This window comes from Chanos chanos, chromosome 5 (assembly GCF_902362185.1).
Source record: "Chanos chanos chromosome 5, fChaCha1.1, whole genome shotgun sequence".
Classification (NCBI taxonomy): Eukaryota; Metazoa; Chordata; class Actinopteri; order Gonorynchiformes; family Chanidae; genus Chanos; species Chanos chanos.
The window spans coordinates 31,029,201-31,049,825 of record NC_044499.1 but is presented as its reverse complement, the minus strand read 5'-3'; the positions used below and the strand labels follow the sequence as shown (position 1 = coordinate 31,049,825).

General features: G+C 42.2%; 1 protein-coding gene across 1 annotated transcript; it reads left to right on the top strand.

The window, feature by feature from the left end:
* The first annotated feature begins 728 nt into the window (after positions 1 to 728).
* sec31b (SEC31 homolog B, COPII coat complex component) lies at positions 729 to 16,906 on the top strand. Its single transcript, XM_030773600.1, has 28 exons — positions 729 to 770; positions 1,777 to 1,881; positions 2,042 to 2,165; positions 2,850 to 3,045; positions 3,320 to 3,415; positions 3,658 to 3,666; positions 4,104 to 4,244; positions 4,664 to 4,806; positions 5,032 to 5,131; positions 5,418 to 5,579; positions 6,010 to 6,162; positions 6,474 to 6,704; positions 7,295 to 7,369; positions 7,482 to 7,574; positions 8,095 to 8,200; positions 8,451 to 8,629; positions 9,016 to 9,142; positions 9,661 to 9,806; positions 10,655 to 10,828; positions 11,739 to 11,918; positions 12,411 to 12,615; positions 13,058 to 13,444; positions 13,983 to 14,021; positions 14,553 to 14,611; positions 15,014 to 15,139; positions 15,360 to 15,479; positions 15,649 to 15,720; positions 16,111 to 16,906. The coding sequence occupies exons 2-28, from the start codon at positions 1,803 to 1,805 to the stop codon at positions 16,288 to 16,290; spliced, it is 3,702 nt and encodes a 1,233-aa protein (XP_030629460.1). The 5' UTR covers positions 729 to 770; positions 1,777 to 1,802; the 3' UTR covers positions 16,291 to 16,906.
* The last annotated feature ends 3,719 nt before the right edge of the window (positions 16,907 to 20,625 follow it).

Here is a 20,625-nt window from a genome sequence, read left to right as displayed (position 1 = left end):
GTGTAGTCTCTATAAAATCCACAGACCTACAACATCAGAATCCTTAGGGGATGCTTACAATTTAAAACAAAACACAGAGACTGTAAAAAATACAAACAACTAATCCTCAGATTTCAGTTTAGATGCAACTGCTCCTAATGTAACGTAACCATTCCTATTTGCATCGTTTTTGAGTGGATAACCGGCTGAAGTCAGCTAAGGGCTTCTGAAGTAATTTCAGACTGCAAACTGAGGTCAGAGGAATGTAACGCAGCACTTGTAGACTTTCAATCACGAGGATGCAAATGAAGATATACAACTTTTCTCTTGAGAATATTTCCTCTGCCATTCTGTTCAATGAGGGGAAGTGTAGATATTGTTGTATTTTCTAGTATCGGTTTCACTATTATATATGCGGGTTGATCTTGTTCGTATGTGTATGAAGAAATTGAGATTTCTTACGTGAGCCTAAGCGTCTCAGTTCGCGGACAACCATGCAAATACCAGTTTGCATTTTATTTGGCCCCATTTATAGTTCAGTTGAAAGCGTCATGTATATAACAGATATTCAGTGTAAATTAAATTAGTTAAATAATTTATTTTTCGTATTGTTTGCTTTCAACTTGACTGCAGAATGAACTCCCTCCGACTAACGAAGATTTTATATGTTTTAAATGGTCATATTTACCTGTGGGCTGCCGTAGTGAACTACACTTCCCAGAGATTACAGAGGGAGGTGCCGCTGAAATCTTTTCTCATCAACAAGAGAGACTGATCATCACACGGCAACTGTAAGTACAACAAGTTATTCTAAATTTGTCCCACATGTTTGAAGATATTAGGTATACATTTGGTATCAGTGTGATAATCGGCCGTCAAGACATTTAACAAAGCAACGGGAAAAGCTTTCCTAGACAGTTTCCGCGCTTGAGTAGGGGGTTAGCTAGGGACACGTCAAGTGGTTAGCAATGACGAAGACGGGCCGTTTGGTGTTACCACCGGCTTCAAAATGCTGTCCAACAACCAGTAAACTCACACTGCATCTTACTGAATCCCATTTACCATTCTCTGTGACCTGTTGAACGTCAGTCAGACAAGACTTTGTGTATGTCGGCAGAGTTTTCCAAATTGTGAATGATTTGTAGCTAGACTGGCTAAGTACCTCTCTAAGTTCCTTGATGTCATTAGATTAAGATAGATAGCTAGATGGCTAACAGGCAGCTAAGCTGTCAGCTCAGAGACAAACCGTCAAGCACACAGTTAAACAACCTGAAATAATAAGGAACATGACAGAAAGCACGTCCTTTTGGGTGCCGATGTGTATCTGAAGGTATCAAAAAACGGTCGTATACTTTTGTTAACGTTGACTTTTGAAAGCTACTGATCTTAAGCTAACAGGATTTAGCTTGGCAACTGCAGTCAGAGTGACTGAGATATTAACAGATAGCTTACTTTTTCATTATTGATGTGATTATGTTTCATACTCAGCCCCAAATAGGGCTGAAGTTACGAATTTAAGAATATAGTAATTTTAAATGGCATTTAAATGTATTTGTTCTTCCCCTTAAATTCTTCGACAAGAAAATAGAAATAACATTGACACTTTGCAGTGTTCGTTTCTGTAACCCTTTAATAATTACCGCCGCCTCGCAAAGTTCTTATTTATTTATTTATTTATTAATGCTTTATACAAATAGTTTAGGTAAATTTTTGGCGACATAAATACTGCATTTACTTCCAAGCTGCTGTAACTGAGTTTTGGGAAAATTCTTGCCATACCTGTTCTTTCTTTTCAAGGATTTTGTTTGCTGTACATAACGAAGATGAGGCTGAAGGAGATCCTGAGGACAGCCACGCAGGCATGGAGTCCTGCAGCCCACCATCCTGCATATCTAGCTTTAGGTATTGTGTGTGTGTGTTCGTGAGAGATGACCCTTTTAACGCATAATCAGTGCAATGTCACGAGTACATCATTTTTCTAAGCAGTGTAAGGTTTTTTTAGTCGTGATCAAATGCCTTACACCCCAGTCTGTGACTGTGCTCTGTCATGCTGCGTCTGTAGGAACATCTGCGCAGCAGCTGGATGCTTCATTCAACACCACAGCAGCCCTGGAGATCTTTGAGATGGACTTTGCTGATACATCCATGGATATGAAACTCAGAGGGTCCATACCCACCTCAAACAGGTATACTGGAACAACACACACACTCACACACACACACACATACATACATACACACATATACACATAGACACATGCAGACAAACACACATTAGGTCAAGCTTTCCCACCATCAACAATACGGGATCTTACATCTTTTTTTTTTTTTTTAACAAGAGGAGGTACTCACCAAAAATAGAGCTCGTTTAACAAATTAACTTATTGATATATCGACTTAAAGGGGTTTGCAGTAGCTGAACGCTGCCCTCTAGGTGTCACGCAGTCCCGTCCAGACTGACGGAGCGTGCTCTGACATGTACTACATAGTGGCATATCTCCACTCTGCAGAAAGTGCCCATAAAAGCACAAGTTCAAACTAAAACTTTAATCTCCAGTGCTTAAGCACCGAAATTTGTATGGGCATGTCTGTTGAGCATACCTCAACTCCTGAATAGTACAGTACATTTCAAAGAATAAAATATGAGTGAATTGAATAAAAAGAACTATGAATCAAGAGATCCCCATTACTTACTTCTGTTGGCATTACGTTCATCATTAAATAAGGACCTGAAGAGCAGGATAGCTTTTGAATTCAGTTTCAAAACTTAAAAGTCAGGAGACAAGGGGATGGGTCCTCAGGCTGTCTGAGAGCCAATGACGCATTAATGTCAAGCAGGTGAATATTAACCTGTATCTGTGTCTCTGCAGGTTCCACAGTCTGATCTGGGTGACGTTTGGGATGGGAGTGGACGGGTCAGCGGGGAGGCTGGTCGGGGGCAGTGAAAACGGCACAGTGACCGTGTACAGCCCAGACGCCATCTTCACCTCAGGCGAGGACGCCGTCGTTGGCCAATCAGATAAACATACGGGTCCCGTCCGAGCTCTAGACTTCAATCCCTTTCAGGTAATTCAGAATAGCCTTTATCATTAACCTGCAGTGTATGGCCTAAATGCATTATATAGCCCTTTTAAAAATCTGTGTTTATTACTCTCTCTCATCTGTGAGTGAGGAGTAATTCTTTAAAATATTTATATAGACATTTTGACCATTTGCGTGTTGTGGGTGCTGTAATATGCATGACTGTGTAATAGAAACTCAGTAAAGTATTCGCACACTGTAATGACTATTATGTCAGGTTTTTCTCTCATTAATTATAGACCCATGCTATCTGTTTCAGAGTAATCTTTTAGCATCTGGGGCAAATGATTCAGAAATTTATATCTGGGATTTGAATAATTTCAGTAATCCAATGACACCAGGAACAAAGTCACAGGTAGGTGCAAGTTTTTGTGACTAAAGATCTTCTGTGTGCTTACTGAAATCTTTTGATTAACTGAATGAATGATTTGAATGGTGTTTGTGCTATTTTTTGGTATCTGCACACAGTTTTATTTAGTAGTTGTTGTTTTTATTTTTATATTTTGTTGTTTTTTATGTTTTTGATGAGACTTAAGGCTCTGTGCAACTGTGGTGTAAACTGAATGTCTAATAGTTCCTGTCTTTTCACTTTTTTAGCTGTGTGAGGTAAGATCAGGCATTTGCTATGAGAAAGAGACTTGATTGGGGTATGTGATTGGTTGATCAGTGCACGGTTTTCCTTGACAGTGTGGGCTTGTGGTTATTTTTATTAACCATTCCTCTGGACACTCTCCTTTCACTCAATCAATAAACCTGGTGTTTGGTCTGGACTCAAAACAGGTTTTTTTTTCTGGTCAGCTGTTTTTTCAAATAATGATTTTACTTCCTCGAAGTGACGTTTTCTGTCTCCCTTTGAATTCAGGCCACACGTTCAAAACTAATTCGTCAGAATGTGTTGTCTCTCATGGACAGTGATCTGTTGACTTGTCTGGGTGGTATCCATGATATGGTGACTTGTCGGGGTGGCATCTGTTGAAGTGAAAGTTAACGTGTACGAGAGTCTAGCAGTGTTAGTAAAACTGCTGTCGTCTCTGCGTGTCCAGCCTGTCGAGGACGTGAGTGTGGTGGCGTGGAACAGACAGGTCCAGCACATCCTGGCATCTGCCAACCCCAGCGGGAAAGCTGTGGTCTGGGACCTGAGGAAGAACGAGCCCATCATCAAAATCAGCGACCACAGCAACAGGGTGAGACGCTCTTACATGCTTAGACTGGACCCTTTGTTTGTCGTTTTTGTAAATCTGATATTGTTTTTTCAGTGTTTGTTTGTACTAAAAAAAAATGTTCCCAGAGTTGTTAAGTGTTCTGTAATCATGGGTACAGTTTATTTTGAACATGGTATTTTTGGCTACTTACAAGTGTAGACATTCTTTGCCCTATCAGTCAAACTTGTGTTCTCAGTCTTTATTTAAGATAAAAAAGAAAAAAATGCCAATGTGAATACATTATTATTTTTATATCCACTCATATGAGTTTTAGTGTTTCTGCCTGTCTTTGTCACCAGTGGTTATGAATATCTGGTGTGTTAATTCACTGGCTTGTGTGACTGACTGATGTGTATGGTTATCTGGTGTGTGTAACTGTCGAGTGTGTGTAATCCTTTCAGATGCATTGTTCAGGAATGCTGTGGCACCCAGAGGTGGCCACCCAGCTGGTCCTGGCCTCAGAGGATGACCGGCTGCCTGTTATTCAGATGTGGGACCTGCGCTTTGCGACATCTCCTCTCAAAGTCCTGGAGAACCACACACGGTTAGTCAGCAACTCACAGCAAGTCAATAAATAATCCTTCAACCAGTCTTTCAAAAGTGTTTTTATGACTGCGCAACTGTGTGCAACATAATCCATCAAAAGACGGTTCAGTTTGCTCTTGTTCTGCTCTGATCCAAAAAGTGACCATGCTTTCTCTGTGTCTCTGTTTGCATGTCTCCGTGTGTGTGTGTGTGTGTGTGTGTACTTTGTGTTGTCCGTCCTCAGAGGGATTTTGTCCATCTCCTGGAGTCAGGCAGACCCAGAGTTACTCCTGAGCAGTGCCAAAGACAACCGCATCCTCTGCTGGAACCCCATGACTGGAGAGGTCTGTGTATGGGCCTGCCCGCTCACTCAGTCTAATAAAGAAAAAGTTTCAGAAGCAGTCCCCAGGGTGTGAGGGCAGACGGATTTCTCCTAACCGTCTAACCCATGTCTGATACATATTTCAGATTTAGGAAGGCCCTGTCCCAAGATTAAGTCAGATTTATTACAGATCCTTCTCTGTAAAATTAGTCTGACAAGAACTTAAACATTAAGTAAATGTAGTTTCTGAAGGATAGCAGTACACACTGACATTCCCACACATAAATATGCGCTTTGCTCTGGTCCAGGTGGTTTATGAGCTGCCAACAGCCAATCAGTGGTGCTTTGACGTGCAGTGGTGTCCCAGGAACCCGGCGCTGCTCTCTGCCGCCTCGTTTGATGGACATATCAGTGTCTACTCTGTCATGGGAGGAAGCCTGCAAACACATCAGCACAGCAGCATTGACCAGGTGAAATTACACCACACAACCTCACTCAGTTACTAGTGAAATAGTACAAAATAAAGACCAAAAACCAGAAGTGCTGAGGATGTGAGTAAGCTGGTAGTTGAACTGATTTGTGGTTCTGACCACTGGCAGTAGAAAGAATTCTTGTCTCCTTTTTATGAGAATGTTCTTGGTCAGTAGCATTATGTCCCTATGTTCTCATGTGTCTGAGATAAGAGTGTCAGTGTTTTAGAAAATTCTACCATGAATGTTATCATATTTATTAAAAAAAGTGATGCTAAAAGTGTTGATTAATTGCTTGTTTTGAACTTTATGGCCTTTTAACATTTTATAATTTGTGACATTTTCTAATTCTGCCCTCTCAAAGTTTATATATTTGAGACTCATGGGTTTTTTGTTGAAAGCATCTGTCTTGTGCCGTGTCTACTCTCAGATCTCTGCGTCGTTCGACACTAATGACCCGTTTGGGACAGGACAGGTGTTACCCCCCCTGCAGGTTCCCCAACCTACTGCCCAGACCACCATCGTACCCCCCCTGACAAAACCCCCCAAATGGGTGCGACGGCCCGTGGGTGCCTCTTTCGCTGTGAGTATGACCTTATCACAGAGTACATCATATTCCAGCATGTTTTGGTTAAAGCAGTTAAAGCAGCCCAATTAGAGAAGAAGTACTCCTACTCAACTATGTACTGGTCCCACACACAGAAAAAGATCTGTCTGTTTGTAGGATTCTACTGAGGACATAAATATACCCACCAAGATTATAACAGTGGAAAGTGATGCACTGATATGAGAATGTTTTTTTCTTTCAATTGGCACTCATATTGTTTTGTGTTACACTGCCGTTTACCCTGTATCCGTGGTGATGAACTCTGCATCCTCTATGTGTTGCTGTAGTTTGGGGGTAAACTGATCACCTTTGAGAACCCAAAGCCTCCGCAGCAGCAGGTGGGCCAGCCCGTCCCCAGGCAGGTAGTCATCAGTCAGGTTACCACGGAGACAGAGTTCCTGCAGAGGTCTGGAGAGCTGCAGGCAGCCCTGCACTCAGGCTCTCTGTCCAGTTACTGCCAGGCCAAGATTAACAATGCCCCGTCTGACTCAGAACAGGACATCTGGAGGTTTCTCATGGTACTGAACAAACACACACGTAACAAAAACACACGCACGCATACATATTAGCCCTGCGTTCCCTTTCATTCACACGTAACACTCACTCACACACACACACAAATATTGATCCTGCATTCCTACACACACACACTGGATGTGAATGCATTTTTGACATAATAGGATTATGGGATTATAATCTCTAGATTTATCTTCATTTCTCTCACACGGTAAAATTCAGACATAAGCACACTTTGCAGTTGCAGCATTTTGTGGTCCTGAGTATCATGTTTTCAAATGAATTTTGACAGTGATCTTTTCATCTGTCTATCTGTCTTGTGTTGAAGTCCATCATAGCTCAGTCACAGACAGACATAGTTGATTGAACTAAACACAAAGTACTTATTGTTTTTTAGTTTGTTTGTTTTTTTTAATTGCAATTAGTCCTTTGCAATTATGTGTAGTTTAAATTTCCACATGCTAGTATTACAATACATAACATACATTTATGACTGAAAAATAAATAAATGAATCAAATAAATATAAATATTTTCAAAAAAATTTTTTAAAAGAAGTCTAAATTCGAATTAGTCCCTTGACTGTGTTCCTAGGTTAACTTTGAAGAGGAGGCCCGTGTGAAGTTTCTCCGTCTGCTGGGTTTCAGCAAAGAGGAGTTGGATAAAAAGGTAACAACTTCACTCTGTTGTATGTAACGCAGATTATTGGATAAATAAAGTAAATGGAGTAAATTTGCTGTTGGATGTGACCCTCTCCTTCCCTCACACTCTGTTCCCACAGATCTCCTCCTGTGTGGGGAAGAACCTGCAGCCCAACGGGCATGGCGTAGACCTCAATGACCTAACAGAGAAGATGCAACTGCTCTCTGCGCAGGTCTGTCTCTCCTCTGTTTTAAACCCACACACACACACACACACACACACAGACACTCACTCCAGACCGGGCCCTAATGGACACATGAGTTTGTATTTGTCTGGGTGAGGGCTTAGAGGAAGAAGATTGAGTAGTAATTCAGAGGAATGAGTAAATGGTGGTTATTCAAGTGAAAGGAGAACCCAAAGCCCTTAAAAAAGACAAGTGGATCCTCCATAAAACAGCCTTAACTAAGGGCATGTCTGTGTTTATTGGCCTAGTGTTTGGTGGTTTTTCAGACAGGGTTTTAAGCAGTTTGTAGTATCTGCCAATATCTGATCAAAATACCCTATAATATCTGCAGTATTAAGTGCTTATTTTATTTGATGTAAGTTTATGCTCTTTGACCTGTCGTAGATCATGAGACATAATTGTTTTATGAGCTCAAACACCATAAATCATTATTAGTCTTTTTGTTTTAGGTATCAGAAGTGTAAAAGTTGTGGAAAAGTGATGTGAGCGTGGGGTTTTATTTTTTCAGCGCTCAGATGAATCAGACGCAGCTGGAGACGACAGCTCCACTGCCGCTGACTTTTTCAGCCAGATCCCCAAAGAGAAGCCCAACTTTCACATCCCTGTTTCAACAGGTACGTCACACGCACACATACATACACATACACAGAGTTTAAAAGTGACCTTCTCAGATTAAGACCCTGTATTCACTCAAAGCGTTATGTATTTCATCTGCCTATTGTGGCCAAAATACGCTTAAAACCAACTTATAAACGTTGCTCTCCCTACAGAAAAATGAACATGACACTCGGAGATGATATTAAAGTGTAATAACTGATGTAATCATTGACAGTGTTTAGAGCTGTTTTCTTTTGGCCTGTGTAGACACAGATGGTTTGATAAGCCAGGCCCTGCTGGTGGGGAACTTTGAGGGGGCAGTGGATCTCTGCCTAAACGATGGCCGCTTTGCCGAGGCCATCCTCCTGTCAATCAGTGGAGGGGAGGAGCTTCTGAAAAAGACCCAACAGAGATACCTCAACAAGCAGACCAACAGCATCTCCATGGTAACCACACAGTCAAACAGCGCCCCAGTTGTTTACTGTTTGGCATTTCTTTTCTGTTTTTGGAGAGGCTGGTTTGAGTTCTTTAAATATTGCTTACTCCTCCAGTCCCCCTTCTTCACATTCTCTATTTTTCCAAAGAGCAGTTGGCATTTGTAATGTTGTCACAGTTACAGTCATTACTGAAACCCCATGCAGAATGAAGTTGATGCACCAATGACTCAAACATCGAGTTTGTTGGCTTAATAATTCGAGGTAATGAATAATAACCAAATGCCAAACAAGTCAATATAAGGGATGGTACAAGTAAACATGACAAAGCTCACAAACTATTTGTCAGAAAACAAGTTGGTAAAGAACATGGTGTAACTGAAGACTGTGCTCCGTAGCTGATCTCTTCGGTGGTGACTCAGAACTGGCGGGACATCGTGCAGAGCTGTGAGCTGGATAACTGGAAGGAGGCACTAGCCGCTCTGTTAACCTACGCCAACCCTGAAGAGTTCGCCCAGCTCTGTGGTAAGACTCCACGCTTCCAAATAAAACCCAGGAGAGGCCCAGGACATCTCAGAGAAAACCATGGAACATTCCATCAGAGTCAGTAGAACGCCTGGTCTTACTGACAAGGGCAAACTAATTCTCCTGTGGAAAATACAGGGTTCTGGTGAAGGAATGTCAAAGCAGAAACAAAGTGTTAGATATCAGAGCTTGTATCTGATCCTATTTTTTTTTTTTAACTTGACTGGCTATAAACCAAACATAACACTGCACCACAGATGTCACATCACTCTTAATACTGTCGTAAAAAAAAAAAACCCTCACACACATTGCATGACCTTGATATTTTTGATATTTGATGACTTTGTGGCTTATCATTAGTTGCATTGTAGTTTAGGGTGTAATGTAATGTAAGTGCTCTCCCATCTTGTTGTGGCGCTGTCTAAGTTCCACGTCACACCGGTGAACTCACATGTACAGTATGGCTGTTGTGACTGTGCTCAGAGGCCTGTGTCACATGTGCTCTCTCTGTGCTGTAGATACGCTGGGTGGGCGTCTTGAGACAGAGGGCACAGAGAAACGCAGTCTGCAGGCCTGCCTATGCTACATCTGCTCTGGAAATATCGACAAACTGGTGGAGTGCTGGACCATGCAGAGAGACTGCTCATCTCCTCTTGCTCTAGAGGTGGGTGACTGCACTACCACGCTTTGACACTAGAGGACACTATCTGCATATGCTTACTAAACATATTCACAGAGCATCACAGGTCAACTCAGGGAAGTCTGGTTAGGTTCCTGAACATATCAGGTGATTTCTACTAAGTTTATATATATGTATATATACATATTTATTGTATGTGTACGTATATATATATGTATGTATATGTGTGTGTGTGTTTTAAATATATATACATACACACACACATGTATATATAAAATCCCATCCTTGCCTCTGTGGGCGGTTTTCTTTCCCCTCTAAGCTCGGGTCCTCTACCAGAGGCCTGGGAGCTTGAGGGTCCTGTGCAGTATCTTAGCTGTTCGTAGGACTGCGCTCGTCCGGACAGAGATCTGGGATGTTCTTCCTGGGGTCTACTGGAGCCACTCTTCCAGTTTGGGGGTCACAGCTCCAAATGTTCTGATTACCATGAGGACCTTTTCTAGCTCTTCTTTCAGCCCTTGATGTTTCTCGAGCTTCTTGTGTTCCTTCTTCCTGATGTTGCTGTCGCTTGGGACTGCTATGTCTATCACTATGGCTTTCTTCGCCAGTAGTGATATATAGATGTGTGTGTGTGTGTGTGTTGAGAGAGATATATGTAAAATGGACAGCTCTAAAATGTGAATGTTGAATGAATGAACCTCTAAGTGAATATGAGCAAATAAATATACAATTTCATTTCATTTTCATCTGTCAGTCTGTTTGTTTTCCTGTCCAATTTTAACAACCAAAAAGCAGACATTATGTGTGAGTGTCTGATGATAACACTGCCCCTTTGTATGTGTGTGTGTCTCTGTGCGGGTGTGCGTGAATGACAGGACCTGGTGGAGAAGGTGATGGTCTTGCGGAAGTCCATCGAGCGTTTGCGTAACAGTGAGGTGGCAGTGCAGAGTGCAGTGCTGGCTGATAAACTCATTCTCTATGCCAACCTGCTGGCCTCCCAGGGCAACCTGGACACTGCCATCAGCTACCTGCCCAACAGCCCAGAGCAGGTCAGTTAACACACACTCACACTCACACACACACACAGAGTGACCAAAATCTGAACAGAGCATCTGAGCAATCTGAGCTAACCTGTCGTCAGATCACCTCACACAGGCAGGTGGACACACACACAGGTATCACCCCACCAGTTCAGAGCAGGTCAACTTACGTACCATCACATCGCATCACGGCACATCACAAACACACACACACACACACACAGAATTGCTTGCCCAACAGTCCAGTGCAGGTCAGGTAACACACCATTACATCTCCTCACACCCCCACCACACCCACAGGATAATTACCTCCGATCAGCCCACACACACTCATCACCCCACATGCACGTATGTAACCTTTCACCGTCTGGATGATTACTCATCGTAAACAGATGAGATCAGATCATGTCTTTGGCAAGAACATTTGTTTTCATTCAGAATAGCACAGCTTGACTGCAGAACTGACAACCCTCTGAGTGGTTTAATGTCTTTCATTCTGCTAAATATGTGTTTATAGGGTAGAATGCATTTTATCACATTTACTGACTGCACCCTGACAAATGGCAGATTTTTGTTTGTTGTTCTTTATATTTGTGTCGAACTGTCACTGAAATATTTAGTCACCTTTAGAAGGAAACTTTTGCATGTGAATTTTTTTTAAGTAACTCTCAGAGTTGCTCTCTCTCATTCTGGCACAGTAACATTTAATCAAATATAGTGTTTCACTGTTAAATGATTACTGGAAGTGAGCATGAAGCATTTGGAATATGTTCCTTCTAAACCCTCTCCAGAGATTAACAGAGTGAGCAAAGCTAAAATACACTAAAATATATTTAAAAAGCCAATTGAAATGTAACAAGAGTAAATGATGTTTAAATGTTTGAAGTGATGGTGTTACATCCTAAACATTTGTCCACAGGCCAGTATCAAAATGCTGAGGGACCGTTTACTCCACGCCCAGGGAACAGGTACCCAGGCTTCACAGACCCCCAGTCAGTACCCAAGAGCCCCCACAGGAGGCGCTACACCTGCACCTTCCTTCACACCGAAACCAGCAGCCGCCCCGACGCAGATACCAACCCAGAAAACACACCCACAGGTCAGTTATTGGCTCGGAATGTCCACGAGCACCGCCAGGCCCAAAGGTTTACAGAGCAGGATTCTGTTTGATATCAGACTACCATTTCCAAATGTGATGTTGAGAAATGATTGATTTCGACTGCTCTTGTGATGAAAGTCTAGACAGTCGGAATTTGTTTAGCTTATCACACAAGTTACTGCACATAATTGCCGGGCGTGCGCTATGAGATGAAGAAATCCCGAAGTACTTTTGGTCTTAACATGAAGTACCCTGGCTGTATTCAAAGTGAATTCATGCACTGTGGCTTTAGCGTCAGACAAGGTTAAAGTGAATATGCTCTGTCTGGAGTTGAAATATTTTTATTAAAAGAGTATAGACTAGAATAAATAAAGGGCGGGGTCTTTGCTCTGGTGAGACGTGTGTTCCAGCGTTAGTCCAGGAGGTTGGATGACACTGGGCACACATTGCTTTGTTACCTGAGTAAATGAATGAATGTTTTTTTTTTTACAGCCTCAGTACCCGTCGGCAGCGCCCTCTCAACCCCCGTACCCACCCACAGCGCACTCTGGTGCCACCCAGCCCCCAATGCCTTCCATGTTCTCTCCACAGGCTCCGGACACGATGCCCCCTCCGCCCACCTCCCACATACCCACTCCAGGCGTGCCGCGGCCCACTTTACGGCCACTCTACCCACAACACCCTGCCACTGCTCCAGGTACCGCCCACGACATACAAAGACCTGTCACTCACTGCAGTATCCTGACTGCCACTCATTTACTGAGATGTTCATGAGGCATTGGGGTTTTATTGTTTGTTTGTAATTTGTGTTTTATACATGAGTTCTGAAGTGAGTAATAATGTTTCATAGATTTGTGTAGCAGGTCAGTGTTAGCTTTAACCTTTTCGTTTATTCCATTGGTTTTAATGCAGTGACTGAGCCAGTACACGTTTAGGCTAGCAGACCAGACTTAGAGTCCACATAAGGTTTATGCTTAGATTTCAGTCTGATTAGATTCAGAGAAGTTACTGTGGTGTGCAGCTAACTAAACAGTTCCACATTCATTCAAATGGTGAATATTCTACCAACTCCATGGCAAACTTTTGCCCTCGGTCTCATATCTCCTGTCCTTTCTTCCCCTCTCTTCCTCTGTTATCAGGCTTCCCTCCATCTCAGCAGTTCCATCCACCGTCGCCATCTCTGGTCGGACCTGTTGGCTTTGTCCCTGGGCCCGCGATGCCACCCTCAAGTTTGACCGGTCCTCCAGTGCCCCCTTCCTCTGCCCCTGGTGGTGCTCCCATGATTCCTAATGCTGCGCCACCCCAGCCGGGCTTCATCCCTTCCACCTCTATGCCATCTATGCAGCCAAGCTCACTGCCAGGGGGTCCCATGCCCATGTTTCCAGGGGCTTCACAAAACCAGGGTCCTGCACTGCCACCAACTAGCGGCGTATACCCACCCATGGGGCCGGGCTACCCACAGGGAGGTCCTGGGGCCCCCCCAGCGAAACCCTTCTCCACCCCTGCAGTTCCACCCCCACCCACAGGTAAAGTTTCAAATGTTAGGGGAGACTGGTGTGTTTTGTACACTACCGTTACAGTGAAAAGAGAGTTCTATCAGTGAAGAAATGGCAGGGGAGATAAAACAGATGTTTCATTAGTGAAGGGAGGGCCTTTAAGCCATATCTTAAATTGGCCTCATTCAGTTCCTCATGAGCTGATATGGATGTAAGGTATAAAATGAATACAGAAACAAAAACTTCAATGTCAATTCTCAGGAAGATACAAAAATCAAAAACATTGCAGTCATAGTTTGGTGACTAACCAACCCAATACACATTTTGCTCATTTTTAAGTGGTACCTTCTCACTTCAAATCAAATTTTGTGAAAGAGAAGATATGTGTGTTCCTGGATACTTGACTTTGAGTCTAAACTAAAGAACATCAACAGTGCATAGATAGATAGATAATAGACAGACAGATGAACAGACACAAACTTGATGAACACTCTCTTTTTGTATAACTTAAGAATGAAATGTTGTAGAGGCTTGAGAAAGATTGAAGATGTCTCCATTTGAATTTCAGGCTTTTTTCCTTGGCTGAGTTCCCATTATGAGGATGAAGGTGACAGGGTCGTGTGTTTGGTCTTTAGAGTGTGACATCATGTGCTTTGGGGCAGGGGGCTAAAAACAGCACCACACACACGCATTAAGAATTGGCTTACTAATATCAGTGTGCGTTTTTGTTTTTTGTTTTTTGTTTTTTTCTAAGTGAACCGCTCGTTAGCATGTTAGCATCTTTGCTAAAGCTATTTGCCTGTTATTAAAGAAATGCAGACAAGGGAATGAAAGCACTCAAGAGAATGTTTTGACTTCTAAATCTGAATTAGCTTTGGGAAAAGTTCCTTTGACACTGATGATTCCCTCGGTTCAACCGTGATGTTTCAAGGGACGTGCTTTGAGTGAGGCGCATTTCACTATGTTGCTGTGAATTCATGGCAGTCGAGGCACTGAGATGTGTGAATTTGGTTGTGTGTGTGTGTGCGTGTGTATGTGTGTGTGTTTCTTCGCAGAAAATTGCTCCTAGTGAACAGAGCTACACAAATCGAGAGGCAGTATTGCGCTGACACTAACGTTTTGGCTTTGCTCTGGTCAGGTACACAGGAAGGATGGAACGACCCACCAGCCATACGAGGAGCCCCAAGAAAGAAGAAGGTATCAGCCCGTTCAATCCTTTCAGCGCTTCCACACTTTTCCTCCTCATAGCAGAGGGATAACTGTATCGTCACCGAGCTTACATGAGAGCCGGACCAGTCAGAAAAGCTCTTTGTATCGGACATTTGGTGTTGTAATTTACTATGTTAGCTCAGCAGAAAGGATTTCAAACAGAATAAGTGTAGAATGTCTTATTGCAAACTGTTGTGGTTTCTCTGCAACTCCTTGAAGCATATTTAATGAATATTGAAGTATATTTAATGAATATTGCACAAAAAGAAGTTGTTTTATTCATATTAATACACATGTGAAATGCCCCTTTTGTATCAACACTGACTGGAGTGCAGAGCAATATTTGTTTGTGTGTATGGTTAGTGAGTGAGTGTTATTTTTTCCCCCCAGCTCCCAGAGAATTACACTCCACCTGCCCCAATCACGGCCCCAGTCATGGGTTACCCCGTGGAGGCTCCTGCCCCCCAGGACCATGTGCAGGTGCCTCCAGGCGCCCCCCAGGAGCCCAGCGTTCAGGTGAAGACCATGAAATAATGATTTGTTGAGATGCTGTTCTTTGTTAAAGTTAGTTTGGTATTTTTTTGCCTTCTGATTTTCTGTGTGCTGACCAAAAACAGCTTTATCAAACTGGGATATAGTTGGATGTGTTAGTTGGGGAAACTGAAATCTCTCTCTCTCGTTCTTTCTCTCTCCCCTTCTCTTTCCGTCTCTCTCCCTTTAACTCTCTCTCACACAGCTCCTCCAGCAGTTGCCTGCTGAGCGCGTGGAGCAGAGAGAGATCCCTCTCGAACATGTCACCCTGAAGACCACTTTCGACAGCCTGGTCCAGCGCTGCCAGCTGGCCGCAGGAGACCCGGTACACACTCACACACACACACACTCACAAACATACTCTCCAATACAAATACACAAAGCGCTTCACAGTCTGCCCTAATCAGCTGTTTTAGAATTACTCAGCAAAATTAATCTGATCTGACCTTTGTTTGAACACACCAAACAATGTTCTGGAAACTTTCTCTTCACAGCAAACAAAGAGGAAACTCGACGATGCATCAAAACGCCTCAGTCACTTATACGACAAGCTGAGGGATCAAGCAGTAAGTTGTAACAGGGTGTTAAGTAAAGCTGTCAGGTTGAATGAGGCTGGATACGCTGATGCTATGGAAAAGGCTCCTTTTTTTCTAGTACATTGGCTCTAAGAGGTGTTGAAATTGAATTTGACCACAACTGCATTTTCCTTCAATAAAGAGGTAAATGTTACCCCCATTATTGCTGCCTGTAGGTGCAAAAGTTAATCACATAGCAACTTAGATTACATCCCAGTTTGAGACTTTTGGACTAAGGGTCTTTTCCATAACCCAGACACTAATACAGCAAGCAGCAGGATTATACGTGGACATTCTTTTGCCTCTCATTTCAAACCAGCAGCTTTAAACCTGATCTGACATATCACACCTTTTCTAACTGATGTATCCCTCCACCTGCAGCTGTCTCCCAGTATCCTGGCCGGGCTTCATGAGATCAGCCGCTGTGTAGCCAGCCGGAACTACCTTCATGGCCTAGAGGTGCACACACAGATCGTCAGCAGCTGTAACTTCAGCGAAGTGTCTGCTTTCATGCCCATCCTCAAAGTGCTAATGACCATCGCCAATAAACTGGGCGTCTGAGAGAGATCCCCACACAGACACACACCAAACTTCAGTGTTAACAGCAACGACAACAAAAATTAGATAGGAATTTATTTATTTCTCTGGGTTTTGATCTGTTAAAACTGTGCTTTGATAATTACACTATTGCTTCAAAATGCTGGTATGAATTAAGAAGTTTTTTGTACCCTTTTTTTTGTTCCTCCCCGCCCAAAAATAATCTTTTTGGAGAGTGCAGAGTGGTGAGGTAGTGAATGTCCTGGTGGATTTTGTGTTTTGTGACTCTGTAGGTGAAAATGTTTGATGAACATTGGAGAGGTGTATGGTTAGCATGATGACATTTAAGAGGTTAGAGAGCCAGGTTACCTGAAAGTTGTTTTTACACTCCTGAACGCTGACATTAGTGGAATGTTAGTTTAATGTTTCTTGAATGTTAAACATGCACTCAGAAGTGTTGGAGAAGTGAATGTTTGCCCTCATCTGCAAAGATTCAGTTGCACGCTGATGCAGATACAGCAAACAGAAAAACACTCCTTTGGAGGAGATTTTAAAAAAGCTGGACTTTGTCCAACTGTTCTCTTCTTTCCCAACTAAAACGCAAAGTCTACATTACACCATAAAGAGTGACTGAATGTAACTTATCAAAATGAACTGATTGACCAGAGAAAGAAAACAAACTTTAAAAAAAATATATTAAAGGGCCTTTTTTTATAAAAGCACTTGGCAGTTGCAGACGTTTTGAGCTTGTGCAAGACCAGTCGGACAACCAATGATTTGGCCAGTTTGTTTCTTTTGGTGTTGGCGGTTGCTCAAAACTGTTTGTCTTTTCGTAAATCTGGCCTCCACCGCTTCATGGTTGACGCTCTTTAGCTTAAAAGTCCAGCCTGCAGTGCCAAAAATACATATGGTTTGAAGGGTTTTCGTATAGCAGAATGTTCTGGAAATAGAACGGAGAACACAATAAATCCATGCGTACTCAACCGGACCAAACCGTGTCGGAAACGTGCCCAGCTGTGACTTGTCTGAAGAGACATCCTTCCCAATACATACTTTATTTTTATTTGCATTGATCTCCTCGGACGTGATTAGTAAAACAACGAGTGAACAGTCCTCACAGACTGATCACCTTTTTAACTTTCACCTATCCAGTCTTGTAGTATAAAGCCGCGCATGCCAGGGAGACAACGTTGTTTTAGTCTTGTGGCGTGGGCCTCATAAATCCCGACAGGCAGGTCCTTCGATTTTCTCTGGCTCTGATAAGAGTATGTTGTTGCTTTGTGTTCAGTCGCCCTGTATCGTTAGTTGTGTGTTTATGCGTATGCGTTTGTTGATGGTTGGTAGATGATTTTGTTTTTTTACTGAAACAGTAAAGACGGGTGTGTTGACGCTTAAAACTGTCTACTGTACTATGAGTTGAGAACCAGTTCTCGTAGATATCTCCCCTGTGCTTTCAGTCATGCTCCGACCGACCTGACTTTTCTTGAACTGCTCTAATTCAGAGTCAGAATGAAATACTAAAGAACCAAATTACTTTGTTGTTTATATTAAATTTATATCAAAGAGTATGCTCAACATTTATCCAGCGTGATGGATCATCAAAAAAGGAAGAAAAAAGAATTTTGTCCTATCAAACGAGTCACATCTACAAATGAAGTGACACAAGACGAGGAAGTGTTAATGGTCGATATTTTCGACATGTACGGTTAAGAATAAAATATGTTTTCTTGCAACAGTTTTCAGTTGTGTAATTAAATCTGGTTTGCAAACAGACAATTGGTGTTATTTCTAACGTCCAACAAAACAAGTCTTATCACGTTAATACTGTTCTTAGGTAGTGGCCAAATGTTGCAGTTGTCCAAATCGTATCAGGCGGGAGCAGAGAGTCTCTATTTCGGTCTGAACGGTTCATGTGATGTATGAAACTATGTTATGCTTATGTGAGACTTACTCATCATTGTCAGAGAAAGTCATAGATCTGTCTATGAGAGAACATGTACTGTTAACGGTAACTGACGTTACTTCAACAGGGCCGCTGCAGCTGAGCAAAAATTCTGCTGATCCGAAGAGAGGGCATTTGCAAGTGCCTCCGTGCCTCTATTTTTTTGCCGCACAAGTATTTATTCAGTCTATTTCTGCTCATGTTGTCATTTGTGGCTGTACATTCTTTCATATAAAACATGATAAAATCAATTTTCCGTCCCCTGGTTGCCTCTTTTTTTCCCCTTGTTGTATAAGAACTTCTTAAGAGTTAGTCTGGTTCCTAATAGGGACTAAACTGAAGGTCGTTAGCACTGTAGAATTAATGCTGTGTTTTAACAGGCAAATTAATTGAAAATGTGAAAATAAATGATTTCAGTAGTTGTCTTGCTAGGCGTGTTGAGTGGTGAAAACATGTTCTCTCTATTAGATCACTTCATCACATCTCTTCTGAATGCGTAGGGGTGAAGTTAAGGGCTTGTGTTTTGTGCGTTTGTTTTAATGACCACATGGTTATGAGACATAATTCAGATATCTTTCTTATCTCGAGGAGATAATGATTGAAAGACTATGATATTACGTCCTAATATCACAGGGTGAACTGTTATGGTGTGAGGAGCGGAAGATTAAAATTTATGTCACTTAACCGCAATAAAAACATAATTTAGCGTCTGATAAAACTGATTATACATCCAGGCGCAGTTTAATCCCCAACTACTGTATTGTCCTTCAGTGATGTCAATCTCACATTTTGCCCAGCAGGGGGGGTCATCTCTAAAGTTTTAATGGGACCTTGAAGGCTAGATTTTTATGGTTTTAAATAAATTTTTTATGGTTTTAAATACGTATCACGGTGACGTTTATTGTGAGAAAAAAACAGATTTATTTCAAAACTCCAAACTGCGGTCTTTCACCGTTTTTCTCTTTGGATATACAGATACTCGGTGCCAGAAACTCAACAGCATCTCTCGGGTTACTATGGGCTTTTTTTGCACACCGTCGGTTCATCAGCCTAACGTTTCTGATAGTTCTCGCAGTCTTGTAGGCTTAGGTTTTTATGTGCACGCGATGCTTTTAATTATGTTGATCAGAATTACAGGAAGTAGAGTTCGTTTTCTTGGCAGACTGAAGGTGATGTCAACACATCTTATATGTGTTAAGTGTTTCAAACGTTACAGCGACTGTACATAAACAGGATCTGAGCGTGATGTTTAACAGAACCGTCTGATTTCCACGTCATGATTTTCTCACTGAGGTACGGGTCGTCGTTATGTTTCGACCTGAACCTTGGAAAGCTGACTACGGTACGTCTTGGTGATCTATCGAGAGGTTGCTAGTTTACTTGTCTCGCGGTATAATTACGGGTGTCTGTGCGTATGTCAATCTAATTTTAGGAGCCACCATCTGGATTGGACATAGAGAATCATACAAGTACTTCACCTTCTCTGATTGGCCCAGTTTGATCAGACGGTGTAGCCAGTTTAGCGCATGAACTTCCCGGGGATGTTTTTGAACTATAGTAACCTTTTGACCGTGACGTAATCTCTCCTCACAGTAGCTGTTTCGTTCATTTCCCAAAATTTAGGAAGAATCTTTAAGAATTGTCTGTACCGCAGGTCATTCAGTGCATGTCATGTTTAAGATTTTTTGCGAAGCCTGTTATCAGCGCAGGACAGTCCATCATTTTGAGATGAACGTTGTGAATAGATTGAAAATGTTGGCATGCCCACGAACGGTGTCGGGCTGATTCGTAGAGCAGTCCTTGTGAAGTATTTGAACACCCAACTGTAAAATGTCTGTCAGAAACTTTCAGAACACAGGTTACACAGAACAGAAATGTCCGTTATAAAATAACATTTTGTAATCGATGCTCTGCTGTTTCCTCTGAGGGGATCAAAAGAAAATAAAAGTAAAGTACAGGATAATAGAGTGTAGACCATAAAACAAAGCAATATTTCTATAGAAAGTACTGCATGTTTCACTTTCAGGAACAAGCCCTATAACTTTGACAACCGTTTTTACACCTAATTAGTCCACATTTAATTTCTAAATAAAAAACGAAAACATTCCTTTACATGTTATAGAACTGTATGAATGGTGTCTTTACTGACACTGCTGTATGCTTTCGGTACTGATCATTTAGTGTTGAACTGCCTGGACGTATGGAACCGCGAGCGGTGAAAATGCTGATTCGACAAATGTTCGCCTCCACAGTTGCTTTTGCCATTGTGCTGTGGAAGAGCCAGAATTACAGGCCTTGCCAACTATGTAGCAGAAGAGTGTGGCGGATTTAACGCAGAGCCTATATGCATGCCAACACGTATTCAGTGGGAAATGTTCTGCTGAAACATATACTAGCGATTACTCTTAAATGGAAAA